This window comes from Natator depressus, chromosome 2, assembly GCF_965152275.1.
Source record: "Natator depressus isolate rNatDep1 chromosome 2, rNatDep2.hap1, whole genome shotgun sequence".
NCBI classification, from domain to species: domain Eukaryota; kingdom Metazoa; phylum Chordata; order Testudines; family Cheloniidae; genus Natator; species Natator depressus.
The window spans coordinates 109,788,786-109,804,609 of NC_134235.1; the positions used below are offsets into that span (position 1 = coordinate 109,788,786).

Below are 15,824 nucleotides of genomic sequence, written 5' to 3' on the forward strand. Positions count from 1 at the left end.
GTTGTTTGCAAATAGCAAGCCTTTTAAGCACCTGCTGTATTAGAAAAGATGAACTTTTGTGAGCGTATAATGTGCTGTTTTTTCAATTCCCAGGGGCTCACACATACACCCACCACGCAATGCAAAGCACAAATAAATAGGCTTTATGAAGGGAACTCAGTGGAAACTGGACAGGAATGGAATTCACCCCAATTCAGGGACAGGTCACCCAACTGTAAAATACCCCTTACATAGCTACTACTCCAGCTTGTATGGTGATTGCTGCCCCACAGTGATCACTATGCAGCCATTCCTAGATACTAGACCAATTTATGGATCCAATGGACCCTCCTAACCAAGCCCACTCCAAAACTGCCCTCCTTACGAGCGTATTTGGAAGCAGCACAAAATCCATTGCCCTGGCAGGCTAGGGATGCAAAGACTTTCCTGCACATCCAGTCTGCTTGCCTGCTCCCTGTCCCCTTGCCAAGAGGTATCTCAGGGCTTCCTCAGCATGAAGGGCCTTGCATGGTGTGATGGTTCTCGGGGTACCCAGGACTGTGAGTCATCTTTCTTACCGCTGCCTCCAGCAAGAGGGAGTCTTCCCTTTGGTAACTGGGTATCACCTCCCTGACACCACCAGCCTGTCAGCCACTCAAACACTCTCCTCTGGGCTATGCCAGCTCTGTCTTCACCTTGCAGGTTAACAATAGGTGCGCCTCAAGCCTTGAGTCCCTTTGAATCATTCCCTTGTGACATCCAGCCCCAGACACTGGCTACTCACTGAAATTCCAGATTCTCGGCACCCAGAGGTGCAGGGTACCCCAGTTTACCAGTTTTACCTTAAACCACCACTCCTGAAAACCACACAGCACTTGTGAACACTTACAATAAAACAAAAGTAGGTTTATTTAAGAAAGAATAAAGATTTAACTAGAAGTGAGAGAAAAGGATGGAAACAACTGGTTACAAACACAAAACAATCGTAAAACACAAACCTGGGTCCATGCTTAGCAGTAGTTACCTTTCCTATACAACAAAGTAGGCTTCCCCCCAAAGTTCAGCTTGTTGCAGAGCTGGCTGGTTTCACAAGAACTAGGATCCAAACGTTCATGAAAGCCCCCTTGTTAAAGGGTTTCTTCAATGAATGGGTCCAGAGCGCCTTTCCCTACACTCTGTTATAGTGAAACAGTGTTTTGTTTTTATTCATAGCCAGGGCAATCTCCTGCCTGCTAAAATGTTCTTTTTCACTTCCAAGTGGTTTTGTTTTGATTGTTGGCATTTGTCTTTGATGGTTTTCCATTGACTGTTCTGCAATGTGGCAAGGGTAGACAATAGAATCTTGCATTACCTCACCAGCTGACTAGGGAGGGGTGGCAACTCTTGCTTGAATAGGTCATCACCAAGACTACCCTGGTGACTAATTTTTGCTCCAAGTCGATAAAGCATAATTTCAATATAAATACATTATTCCTTAAATATTATCCATATATATCTTGCAAAGATTATGAGTCTTGACAAGTTATAAGCACAGTTGCCAACTTCCATGCGGTAAATAAGCACCCTGACTTTCACAATAAGCCAAAAATCAAGCAAATCCCATTTCAAAACAAGGCCAAAACAAGCCAATCCCTAAGAACCCCACCACTCTATGTGACTAGATACCCCTGTCATGCAGTCTGGGACTGTGGTGGGCCCACTGTGCATCCCTGACTCTCTCCCCTGCTTGCCCCTGCTTGCCAGGAGCCGATCAAAAAAAAGAAGCAACAAGCTGCAATAAGCTACAAGCCGAACAAGCAACAAGCCAAAAACTAGCCAACAAGCAACTCACAAGTCAATTAAGCCAAAAACAAGCCCAATTTCTGCATTTTTTTGTGGGTTTGGCATGTCTGGTTATAAGTTTTCTGTAGATACCTTACATGTCGCTCTTTATGGCTAAATATCCTGTAAGACATGCCTTTGATGGAGTGAGATTGTCAGGTCTGAGGTGAGATTTGTTTTAAAAGAACAGGGGACCCTTGCCCAAGGAGCCTCTATGCTACACATGGGTCCTCCTCCATGGAATGAATTTCATGAAGCATGAATATTTACTTGATCTAAATTGGGCAACTCAATATTGTACAGGTTAAAAGAGAGAGACAGACACACACACAGTACACACAGAGGCAGACAGTTGACAGCAGCACCAGTATGTTTCTGTATGCCTCCTAATTATTTAAATTGGTCTGTCTTTTCTCGTCATTCTGTCCCAGGTGTGTTCACTGGGTGTGTTTGGTAACTTCAGCTGAGTCCCTCATGCCTTGAGATGTGTACGTACAATGGAGCAAACTCAGCCCTGAATTATACCCCAGCAATCTCATTACCTTAGATTTGTTCTTAGATGTCTCAGTGGCCTAAATTATGACTGAAATTCATGACAGGTTAAAAAGTGGGACTAGGTTTTGAGAATCTCTTCCTATGCAATAATTATGGAGACAAATTCTGCTCTCACATACACCCATGTTATTCTGTTGATTTTTATAGGGTTACTTGGCTGTAACTCTTCTTTCTAGATCAGTGGTTTTCACCTGGGGTCCACAGAATGTCTAAGATTTCCAAAAGGATCTGCACCACCATTCTAAATTTTTTAGGGGTCCACAAATGAAAAAAGGTTGAAAAACACTGTTCTAGACACTTCCCTAGTCAGTGTCAGCAACTTTTATAGCCTTCTTCCAAAACCCATGATTGTACTCTAGGCTGTTGTGCAGATTGACTTCTCTGCAGTCTGCTGATATTCTGTCTATGTTGCTTGGCTGTAATTGAGAAAAAAATTTGGCACACAGGAAAAAAGTTTGCAAGAGAAGTTCAACTTAACTCTTGAACTTCCTTGATTTCTGTTACAAAGTCGATTGTTATTTTCTCTTCTCCCTTTCCCAAGCCACCTAAATGTGCATAAAAGTAAGAAACAAGAGAAAATGCAGCTTATTTACCATTCAAGCTTTGATGGCTCAGTGAGTGCTGCTAGGAATTCTAGGAGTGTAGTGGAATATAATGATTTTTGTAACCTCTATTGTTTACTTAGCCCATGGAGGAGGAGGAGGAATACAAAACACTGCTGGTTTTACAGTGTTTAGAGTTCTGATCCTTTACTCACTACCTGAGTCATAACTTGTATGCAAAGATCTTACCCTAGACTGAAACAGTGGGAAAGTACATTATAGAGGTACTGTTGGTTGAATATATTAGCATATTTTTGTCAATTACTGCCATGCTTTTTACTTCTGATACAATTGCCAAAATGCTTCCTTGTTGTTATAGGGCCTGATCCAAAGCCTGCTGAACTCAAATGAAAGACTCCCATTGACTGAAATGGGCTTTAGACTGGGTCCATAATAGGATGTGAGGCAGTTTTGCAGCCTGGGGGGGAAATGATCCCAAAACCAAACAAAAAGTTCTGTTTTCTCTATGGAGAAATTTACCCATCCCACATAAGGCTCAAGGATCTGTGCTCTATGGGAGTGGAGTGGCTGTGGAGGTAAAATCCACCTTCCCATCTCAGGTTTTGTGCAGCCCAGCCTAGCCTTCACCCTCTTGACTGCTATTCTAGTCTATGGGCTGGAATAATTCAGGGACTCTGCTCACATGTGAACCTATGGCCTTTCCAGCAGCCTCATCCCATTGTAGCCTTCCCCATTGGATTGTGCTGGACCCACACAGATGCCAGGCCCTCCTATACATCCATTTTCCTAACGACCTGCCTGTGCAGCCCCCATGTAAGATATAAGTGGTACAGAGGGCCTCATGCTACTTCCATATAACCAGCCTGGGCTGCTGCTTCTAGGTGGTAGTTATGCCTGAAACAATGAGGTTTTCAGGTATAGATTCCAAACGTCTGATCTTCCATATAGTCTTTGTCCTCCTCTGCAGAGGTGCTGTCCAGATGAGGGATTCTTGGAATCAGAATGACACTCGGTGAGCGGTCAGACAGAAAAAATGAATCCCAATTCCTTTGATCCTTCCTGTCTTTCCTGTGAGTCAGGCAAATTAGAAATCTAAGATCTGAATCGGATTTTTTACTAATAAAGCTGTTCTGTTTCTTTTCATAGTGCACTGGCATAGACATATAATTCAAACAGACCAATACCATGTACTGCTGATTATACAAACCAATTGCTAGAAAGATTAGTTTATTCACACTATATCCATGTCCCTCATTACAGTATTTGTCTATAACTGGTATTACGACTGCACCTGGAGCTATTGTGTTAGAAACATATAGAAATTTAAAAAAATAAAAAGCAGTCAAATCAGAATTCTGAAATATAGTGTTGAATTTAACAGCCTGAGTCACCACAGCCTTACACCACATTGCAAAGTATATTCAAAATCTGAAGGGTAGCATTTTATGCCCACTTTGCATGTGTATAACTGGCTGGGCAAGTTCCACCCTATTATTCATTGTGTTATCTTCACTGGAGATTAGAGTGAAATGCTTTTTTATTTGTCTGGCCTATACTGAATGTGCATCATTCGGGGGTTTATTTTATCTGGGTATTTGGGGAAAGAAGAAACTTTCTTCCTTACACTATGAATCTTTCTTAATATGTAAGTTCATTCATTAGTGCCAGCAATTTTTCCCAAGCCCACTGCTGGCCGAAGTCCAAATCCCAGCAGCATTCAAGTATGAAAAGAAGTAAGATTCCATAATAGAGCGTTTTTGAAAAACTGTATTAAACATATTTTCCATCTCTCCCACACATAGGGCCCAACTGCGTCAACAGCATCTGTGTTGTCTACTCTAACAAGTGGGCAGTGCCTCCCACCACCCCCACCTCCACCGCTGCCCCCAGGACCTCCTCCTGTCTTCGATACAGAAAGTGGAAAGGATGAAGCAACCACATCTCGCTCAGCCTTGTTTGCCCAGCTTAACCAGGGAGAGGCAATTACCAAAGGTTAGAGGAAAATAGTTCAACTTGTCACTCTTCAGCCAACTGATACTAGCTACCACTATATGTACTTAGCCAAATTCTCCCTTTAGTCACATCTATACTGCCCAAAGCCAGTATATTTTTAAGCTTGGAAGCCTAAATTTAGGCATCTAAATCCATATTGAGGCACCCAAATAAATAGCCTGATTTTCAGAGATACTGAGCCCTGGCAGCTCCCATTTAATAAGTAGGATCTCATAGGTACTCAGCACCTTTGAAATTCCTGTCACTTATTTAGATCCCTCAGTGTGAATTTGGTCACTTATTATAGGCACCCAAGTTTGACACTTTGGGTCCTGTTGACTTCAGTGGCAGTGCCCAGATGTCACTGAGACTAGAATTTGTCCACTCTGCATTTTCTGCATACACTGATTTGTACTGAGACATTGGTTTAGATAAGCAGGTACCGATTGCTATACCACTGTATAATGTTGTTGTAAGTACACCTAGATAAAGCTATTAAGCTTTTCTTAATAAAACTGGACAGTCTTAATTAGTGTACACAGTTTTGAGTTGAAATATACGCAGTACAGTAAAGTTCAGTCTTTGGCCCTAGGTATTCTGAGGATGGGTGCATTACAATCAGATTAGCTAGAGAATCTAATTTTCACAGATGAACCTATAAAATGAATGGAGTGGCGGCATGCACAGCTGATGACAGATATAGTGAACCTTTAGATCTGTGAACAGAGAGATGCCAATAGACATTGCTGAGCTTATCTGTGAAGACATAATACCAGCCCATTCACAGTAAAAGAACCTTTATTTAAAAGTATGAGGCCAGACAGTTCCCCTTTGGCTAAATACCTAAAGAAGCATAAAAGTGTGTTGGGCATTTTAATACAATTGTAATCAAACTAGCTATGGTATTGTCTTCCCTGTTTTAATATTAACCTCCCTAGGGGCCTAATGCTGTGAGAGAGACTCAGTCATATCAGCACCTCTTTGTTTATTTATCTATTTATTTATTTATTTATTAGGGCTACGACATGTCTCAGATGACCAGAAGACCCATAAGAATCCCAATCTACGTGCTCAGGGTCCGCCAGTTCGTTCTCCTACAAAAAGCCATACTCTGAGCCCCACTTCTCCCAAAAATTCTCCTCAGCAGAGCCATTCTCCTTTGTTAGAACTAGAGGGAAAGAAATGGAGAGTGGTAAGTTCAGCTCACATCGCACATATACACACACACACACACACACGTACTTGTGCCTGGAATATCCCCAGAGGGATTGTACCTGCCTGAGGCACAATCTCTCCAGTGCTCCTCTGGGGGCACAGTGACTCTGCACTGTCCCATCTAGCCACAGCTTAGTCCTTAATATTCTTGTGGGATTTACAGCTTGTTCATTTGTTGGTGAGAATAGTATGAGAATTTACCTGAACTGGAAAATACTCTTATAAGGTTCAGAACCAATATTTTAGTTCTTAACTCAGTCAAAAAGTCCCTCAGAAGGAAACCCACAGAGAACTCCAATTGAGTAAGGTCCCATTGTGCAAGCCATTCTTACGTATGAGAGATATAGTTGTTGTGACACAATGGAAGTTCTCATTTATTAGCCAGTGGGAGCACCTCTATCTAGATACTCATATAATCACAATATCATAGTATTTACAAATAGAAAGAACAATAGTTCTCCATCTTCTTTCCCAGCCCATAGAAGAAATAGCTTGATTCGTTTAGTTTTGGAGGGGGTATGTGTGGTTTTTTGCATGTGCATGCAGAGAACTTATTGAATGGAAAGGTATGTTGTTTATAAGGGTGGGGAAGACAAGACACGATTTAGTCAGTTGGTAGCTTACATAGGCCCTTGTTTGCATGGGTCACAGTGTGCATGAGGGACAGCCATTGTTTACATGGGTTGTGCTATGCTAGTGTTAGAATATTCCAGGTACTCTCACTGAGACAGGAAAGTGCAGTAAAGGCAAAACATGGGAGAGCCCCTGTGTACATGCTAAGTAGACCAGCATTTTGCTATGAATTCTGTTTTACTATGCTGGGACACGCAGTGTGTAGCTTACATACCTCAACTCTCCCATTGAAATCAATTGGAAGTCTTGTGTGCAGAATGGGCCCTCAGTGTCTTACAAATAGAAAGGAAGGTCTTCATGCACTACTCCTTATTGGATACTGCCTTGCTCACACCTAACCCTAATGAATTATATAACAGTATGCACCAACAACTTGTTCTATTCCTGAAGGTGCCTACTTGTTCTAAAGTTGGGTGGTAACCAAGCAACAACTTCACTGAGATAGTTTTAAATAGTTGAGTGTATAAGAACCTAGTACCAAAATAAACATTTTTTGGTCTTGGTCAGTGTTAAGATCTTCACAACACAGACACTTCAGCTCTAAATCATGCACACACAGCACTGAATATGTGCCCTCATAAACCCAATCAGTTAGACTTATCACAGGCTGAGATAAGTGAGAATCTTTTTTCCTCCCCATTCTCTTTCTATGTGAAGATGCAATGACTGGAATAAGTTGTGCTTAAAGTCTACCTTATTGCTGCCTTATTAAAGATAGTGAAACCAGTATATGCGTTTTTTAAAACAGGAATACCAAGAGGATAAGAACGACCTTGTTATTACTGATACTGAACTCAAGCAAGTGGCTTACATTTTTAAATGCAACAAATCTACACTACAAATGAAAGGAAAAATAAATTCCATTACAATTGGTGAGTGGACAGTCTCACATATGAGCTTTGGGGCAGTAAGTCCTGGAAAGATTTGCACATGCAGGTAACTTTATTGACATGAATAGTCCTGTGTAAAGTTACTCACACGTGTAAGTCATTGCAGGATTGAAGCATTTTAGTTTTTAATGTGGTCATGTGATTTTTTTTTTAAAAAGATCTTTTTTTTTGCCTTCATTCGTTTTGGGTTTGTTTGTTTGTAGACAACTGCAGAAAGTTTGGCCTTGTGTTTGACAACGTCGTGGGTATCGTGGAAGTGATCAATTCCAGGGATATTCAGATTCAGGTAAACATCCAATTAGACAAGAAGAAGAAAAGAACCAACAACTTCAAAGTGGTATTTGACTACTAGAGATAATTTCAGCTTCCCTGGAGTATACAAAAAAAAATGTATATTTCCAAAAATTACCTTTTAGATGCACTAAATTCTTGTAACTTGTCTAGAAAAAGGTTGAGAGTTACTATTGTTTTTGCCTTTGAGTTTTCAAGTGCCACTGATCATGGCTCCCTGTCGAGAACACCTTTCCTTAATGTTCTGGTGCTGTAGTTGAGATCAGCAGAGGTATTTTCTGATAGTCTGGGAACTTTTACTTCTGGGGAGTGGTGGTCAGGTTCTCTCAATGAATGGTCCCCAGGTTTGGACTCCATGCATCCTGGTCCATCAGTGCCGGAGTTTGGCAAAGCTTCATGGCATAGTGCCACTCATTTGCCTAATTGGTGCTAAAGTCAAGAAGGTGGTTGTGAGGCTCAGCTAATTTTCTCACACTGAGGATGTTGGGTAGATTTTCAAATGGCACCTAACTCCAAATGACTTTAATTGAGCGCTAGGTGCTGAGCCCTTGACAGTCTACCCTGTTAGCAACAGAATGGAATTGAAATGGCTTCTTCAGCTTTGCTGGGGGAAGGGCAAACAATGGCTTTTCTTTAAAATATCAATAAAAAATAAAACCGTTGAAACACTCATCAGCTCATATCCTGCCATCCGTCTCGAGGCTCACATTCCTCACTGAAATCAGTGGGGTCTTCTGTTTACATGTGGATGGGCAGATACAGCACAGTGAGTGACATTAATAATGGAGAATACTGTACCATGCTTCAGAAATGTGGGTCAAAGCCACCATAGGGAGAGGAACAGCAAGATATTTTGTATCTTTTAAATGTTAAACAAGTGAATGCCATTACTACTAGCTATTTGTCTACTTCTGAACATTTACCAATAATTTTATTGATAATCACTACATTTCCTTTTGCGGGAGAGGCAGTTGGGAGAGAGAAAAGGGCATGATTATTTAAGAAATAGTGATCTTTTTTTCAATAAATAGAGGATTTTGATTGTTAGCGCTAGAACTATTCACCAAAGCTGAAAAGTCTATACACAATGAATAGGAACACCACGTCTCGTTAAAATTCAAATAAAGGGGAAATATATTTGCTAAAATCAAAATGCCTTTGATGATTCAGGCTTCATGAATGTTGCATAAGATTTCAGTGCCTTATAGCGTGGCTGGTCTTGCACTTAAGAAAAGCATGAGTCAGGCTGAACAACAACTGCTTGAAGCAGGCTGCTGTCTTCTTTCTAAGAGTTTGATCCTGCAAGGTGCTGAGCACCTGAACTCTGTCAGCACTTTGCAGGTTTGGTCATATGAATGATATGTTAATGTAACAGATCAATGGAATTCACCAAGCAGATCTTGCCATAAACAGCAATAATAGTGCAATGCTCTTGGCTCTTGACCCCCACCAGTATAATTATTTACTGATTATTTTTCCTGCTGGGTTAATATTTGTCAAATAAAATACCCCCAGGCATACCATATGATCCATATAGGAGCATACTTTCGCCTCAATGGAGCTCCATTAAAATCAACCTAGAGACAGTGCTCCACTTGCACAGACTAGCTATAGAATCAAGGCCATGGCCACTGAACACTCTGTGTTTATCAGCATGTTGTTCAGGAACTGAATCTAAAATGTATTAACGTGAATGATGTGAGAAAACACTCCTTTTTATTTACATGGGAATATATATATATACCCTGCTGCTGCTGTTTTATGACCCTAACTAACCTCTGTCCTTTTGATATCTTGGCAATCATATACCATGGGGCTCTAGTTCCTGCTTTTTTTTTTTTTTTTTTTTTTTGCGGGGCAGGGGGTGGAGAGAAGGGGATTCTTACTGAAAAACAGTGACTCAACCACTTTGCCCTGTGGAGTTGTTTACAACCCCACAGATGCAAAGAGGAGTTGGCTCGTTTCCTCTTCTCGCCTCAAGTAAATCTTGCGCTTGCTTTCAAACTGACTTAAAGAAATGACTGTTTAATTTAAATTGTAATCAATTTCAATACACTTTTAGAGCTGTACCATTGCTGGCAGGGGAAGAAAAAAAAATCCTTTCTTATTATGTGCTGCAATACCTCAGAGACCCTTCGGGCTGCAGAATGTTTTAAGCAGAAACTTGTGGAGCATCTCTCTAGTGAAGGAGTATTTGCAGTCAGAAAAGGAGGACTTGTGGCACCTTAGAGACTAACAAATTTTATTTGAGCATAAGCTTTCGTGAGCTACAGCTGAGCTGTAGCTCACGAAAGCTTATGCTCAAATAAAATTTGTTAGTCTCTAAGGTGTCACAAGTACTCCTTTTCTTTTTGCGAATACAGACTAACACGGCTGCCACTCTGAAACCTGTCATTATTTGCAGTCAGTCACTCTGTGTGTGGGGGGGATCTGTTTCCCCATAAGTCCCACTGATGTACATGCAAGTTATGCACTAGTACTGGTGGGAGTGTGTGTGGATCCCATCATCTTATCCCCTTTGGTAAAGAGGGCCAAGGGGTGGAGACCGTGTCTATGTGTGTGGGAGTGAGAGGCTTGTTGTTTAAAAGTTGATGTTTTAGAACTTCAGGGCTAGAAAATAACATTTAATACAGTTAAACAGTAGCAGCCTTCCCACCATCCATTAATTGGTCCATGCCAGTCTGTTTAAATCCCCAAATGTAAATGCAGCTGCCATACATCAGAGTTTGGTGGCCAAAGCTAGGCTCAGCAGGTGGATAGGGTTTTTGTTATTAACTGTTACTTTCACTGACGCAGTGGCATTTGGTATTAGGTGCATTTATTGTTCTTCAGGTGATGGGGAAAGTTCCAACCATTTCGATTAACAAGACAGAAGGCTGCCACATATACCTCAGTGAAGATTCATTAGACTGTGAGATTGTGAGTGCCAAGTCATCTGAAATGAACATTCTCATCCCCCTAAATGGAGATTACGTAAGTGGAATATTTTTAAAGACTCAGTTTTTCTCCCTCTTTTAATCTGTGTAGTGATTAGCCTTTCATATTACGAGGCAAGTAGGAGTTAAAGTGCCACAATTTCCACCACCCCCAGCAAGGTCTGATTCAAACGACAGAAATAAACCCTCTTTCATACACCAATAGTCTCAGCTACCATCAAAGAACACCTTTTCCTGGGGTGCAGAGTAATTCCGTACATTAAAAGAGCCGTTATCTCCTTCCGTTGTGATGGAAAATAATTCAGTGTCTCCTATGTCACTTTAGTCTCTGGCCTGTGTGAAACAGATTTCTAACTTCAGTTTCCTGCCACATATTATAAGAACATCAACTCAAAGGTCAAGAAATGCCAGTGTTAAGGTCAACATCATCACATATTAATTCTCAAATAATACAATGTATTTTTAAATACAAGCTTTTGGTACGTGTATAGTTTCTTGTAGTACTTTCTGCACATGCCAGACAGAGTCCAGGAAAGCATCCGATGAAGTGAGCTGTAGCTCACGAAAGCTTATGCTCAAATAAATTTGTTAGTCTCTAAGGTGCCACAAGTACTCCTTTTCTTTTGATTCATACATAAGGGGCACGTTACCTGAAGCCAGGGCTCTGACTCTTCTACTAAGGTTCTCATACTATACTTAGGACTGCAGTATCTCAGCACCTCCTGTGAAGCTGTGCCTCATTCACTGCATGCAATACAGTAGCAGGATATCATATAATTAGGCTGTGTTGTAATACATACACACAAAGGGGCAGGGTTAAAGTTGTGTATGCAACTTTACTGAGGGCTTAACCAGGCTACCTTAACGTTCTCTTAATATTTTTGTGCTGGAATTTCATTGGGGAGTTTTTTGTTAATTAAAAAAAAAAAAAGCCTAAATGTTCAGCAGTGACTAGTGGTCCTGGGTGCCCAACTTCCGACACCTTAAAAGGGCCTCATTTTCAGAGGACGGTTGCTAAGCACTTTCTGAAAATCAGGCCCCTTTGAACGTGTCTCGAGCTGGGTACCCAAAATCACTAGTCATTTAAGAAAATATAAGTCTACTGCAGGGTCTGAGGAAAGGAGCCCTCTCTTCCACGTCTTAGGAGCATCACACAATTTTTACCCTACGAGGTGTGCAGCACCTGAGGCCAGGGATCCAGCAGAGTTCACAGGTGCACACTGAATGAGCTAAGGACTCCCGTGAAGTCCTGCAACATTGACTGTACATAGTGTGTCTTTTGGAATGCTTCACTGTTAAAGTGGTAATGTGACAGTGTTTTTGTTAACATGCACCTTTGTTCATCCACCTAAGACTGGTGAACAATTATCTTGAGATCTGAGATTACATCTGCCACCAAATTCTGGGGATTGACGTTGGGTTTTGCTCTGTAGGACATCACTTTTCTCTTTAAAATTCCTGTTAGTCTTGTTACTACCTTACCAAGTTTACTGGTATTTACCAGGTTTTCTTTTCTACATTCCCATCCAGTTAGCTTGCCTGCCTGCTAATGGAGTCCATAGTCTTTTTTGAAACAAGTTATATTGATGTAGTTTGCCCAAATAAGGAGGAAAGGGGGCTGTTACAAACTAGCACATGAACAAAGCTAAGTGAATTATGGTAATAATGAGCTTGTTTTCTGTGTGACATTGAAACGGTTTCCTGCGCGTAATGAAGAAGGCCTCTTTGTAATCCAGGCATGTCTGAGTTATAAATGCCTTGTCAATCATGCAGCACTAATAGTATTCCATCAGTTTTTATAAGATATCCACTGTTTATCTAACAATCATTGTTGCTCTTTCCATTTACCAGAAAGAATTTCCTGTTCCTGAACAGTTTAAGACAGCATGGGATGGATCTAAGTTGGTCACTGAACCTGCAGAGATTGTAGGTTAACTTCCTAATGCCATACAGCTCCCGCTGACCACGATCTCAGACCAAGGTCAGCCTAAATAAAACAGCAACATAAAGAACTAGAAGTAACAGTAGCATATACTGCTGTAGTAGGTCTTCAAACAGCAGCTCTGTACACTAGAAACCATGACATGTCTGGCTCGCTTTTATTAGGCATTCTGATATTTTTAAAGTTTCCACACAGTTTGCCTTCATTTACGGTTTTGATTCTACATGATGTCATGTGAACATAAGGGATTTTTTAAAAAAAATACTCCATTCGCGTTATTGGCTATTACACTGTACACAATAAGCCAAAATATTGCATGATATATATACTTTGTTATAATCATGTTTCAGTGCATTCCTTTTTATGTTTCTGCTAGTCAAAAATAATCTTAAAACAGTTAAGATGTTTATTTTACCTTTTAGACAATTCATGTATGATGCGGTGAACATGTACCTTTAGGAAGTGTGTGATTCTTGTAGATCTGTTCTAATAATCATGGGGATTTTTAAGGCACAAAAGTACAATTTTCAGCAATACATTTTGCCAGTGGAATATAAAAACAGGATATTTTAATCAAACATTTTTCTAATATGTATATGTAGAGTATTCCTCAGCTTTCAGTTTACACAGACCTGTTGTATCCCTTTTGGTTGTAAATTATTAATCCTAATATCTTCTAGAAAACGTTATTTAATGTTCAGCATATCATCTGAAGGTTTTTCACTTCTCTGATTTCTTTTGTGTTCCTTTATTTGGGGTTGGGGGGGCAGGAATTGGGTTTTTTTGTTTTTCTTCACACAGTACTGCACAGCCTGCTCTAAAAACTGAGGGCAGGTCTACACCAGTGGTTCTCAAACTTTTGTACTGGTGACCCTTTTCACACAGCAAGCCTCTGAGTGTGACCCCCTTTATAAATTAAAAACACTTTTAAATATATTTAACACCATTATAAATGCTGGAGGCAACGCGGGGTTTAGGGTGGAGGCTGACAGCTCGCGATCCCCCCATGTAATAACCTCACGACCGACCCGCAGTTTGAGAACCCCTGGTCTACACTACATCCAGGATCATTGCTCTGAGATCGATCCACCGGCGGTTAATTTAGCGAAGACCCGCCAAATCAACAGCAGATTGCTCTGCAGTCAACCCCTGTACTCTACCCCCAATGAGAAGAGTAAGGTAAGTTGACGGGAGAGTTTCTTCTGTTGAAACCCCCCCCCCCGCACCCCCGCAGTGTAGACCCCACGGTAACTTGACCTAAGGTACGTCGACTGCAGCTACGTTATTCACGTAGCTGGAGTTGCGTAGCGTAGGTCGATTTTCCACGGTAGTGTAGACATAGCCTGAGATAGGGTTGTTTTATGATTTGGGCACATGCTAAGTGTCAGGTGCCCTATAACTGATTTCCTTGCTGATTTTGGTTCTCTAAAGTATTCTATTGTATAAACTGTCTGTTGGGGATGTAATCCCAGGGTTTTGCTTGGTTTTTTTAGTCACTTGCAAGATTTGCATACTAATCTTCAAATATGTCCATAAATAAAAGCCATAGATGTATTCCATATGAATTCTGAACCCAAATTAAAGGGACTCTTTCTTGTTTAAGACCCTTGATTCTATGTTACAGTTCTTATTTACGTGCTTTTTCAACACTAAGGTGGCGTGTGCTATACATTTTACGATTTCAGCGTGTAGTAGTCAACATTCAGCATACATTTTTGATCACTTGTAATCCTTTGTAAGAGTGAATTCATGGTCATATGCTTGCAAAGCTAGTTACAGGATATACATTGTGCCTCCTGCACCTTTTCAGAGTACATCAATTCCTTCAGGTTTAAGGTATCTGATTGTACTACAACCAATAGTGCTCACACAATAAGGTTTTATTATCTGATGTTTTATCTGTATGTATAATGTTGTGGCTTTAGTACATAGCATTTTTCAACGGTAAACCTATTCTGAAATAAAAAAAAGGAGTCCGTACTTGGTTTAAATACAGCGAGTTCAGAGTGCACTTCATTTAAGTGTTTTCATCCATTTTCCTAAATGCCATTTCAAAAGGTCTGAATGAGGGGAGACAGCTCTTACTCCCTGCAGTTGACCGAGTGTCTCTTGTACATCATATCCCACCCACCCTCCTCCCAGAGAATAGCTTGGATATAATGTATTAGTGATAATGGGCAGACTTGCAGTTTCAAAATTAAAGCCTTAGTGGCAACCACAGAACTTCAGAGGCCCTTACTTTAAATAATTGCATTACATAACATCACTCTCTCTTTTTGGAGCACCTGTATGTGCTATAGGGTATGTCCTGGAAATGACCATGTTCAAGTGGGAGTCACTGAAACTTTGTTTCTAGTCTCAGCTCTGCCACTAACTCACTGTGGACCCTTGGGCATGACCCTTTTGGTCTGATTGTCAGAGGTGCACAGCATAGCACCATCCACTAGTTGTGCAATGCATTTCACCTGGATGTAGAGCACATACCTAAAGGAACGGGTAGCCGGTGTAGGTCATGACCAAACAGTTTATTCACATTAATTACACTAATAATTCCTGCAGTAAAACAATCATACATTGGAACATTCTAAACCTGAGCCACTGACTTCTCTTCTAATACTGCATCTGATATTGATATTATATATGTCATCACTCAGCAATGTGATGCCAACCAACCCTTTGGACTGCTGAAGCAAAACAAGTGTTGAATACTCAATAACAACAGGAAGCAGATATACAGCTCTGACTTATAGTAGGCAGGCAAATAATTTCAAAATATCCCGGTGAGGAACCAGGGATACTGATTCTCCCCTGAAATAAGTGGCGGTTTGAGGGGCAGTATACTTGTATGACTTTTCTCCTAAATATTTGCAGGGAAAACACCACTGTGGTACAGCTTTCTCCTTATGGATTATGTTCCTGCAAATGGTTTACAAATATTGCAGAAAAGGCACTTCTAAGAAATTATCATATTAACTGTTGATATCAGATACATGTGCCCTTGCTACAC

At 40.8% G+C, this 15,824-nt stretch overlaps 1 protein-coding gene across 1 annotated transcript in view; it reads left to right on the forward strand.

The window, feature by feature from the left end:
- The window catches only part of CAP2 (cyclase associated actin cytoskeleton regulatory protein 2), an 88,208-nt gene extending 73,400 nt beyond the window's left edge, over nt 1–14,808 (forward strand). Inside the window, exons 8-13 of the mRNA XM_074944843.1 lie at nt 4,721–4,910; nt 5,927–6,102; nt 7,507–7,630; nt 7,852–7,934; nt 10,772–10,912; nt 12,727–14,808. Coding sequence (XP_074800944.1) covers nt 4,721–4,910; nt 5,927–6,102; nt 7,507–7,630; nt 7,852–7,934; nt 10,772–10,912; nt 12,727–12,810 — 798 coding nt within the window. The 3' untranslated portion in view covers nt 12,811–14,808. The remainder of the gene's footprint in view (nt 1–4,720; nt 4,911–5,926; nt 6,103–7,506; nt 7,631–7,851; nt 7,935–10,771; nt 10,913–12,726) is intronic.
- Nucleotides 14,809–15,824: the final 1,016 nt, after the last annotated feature.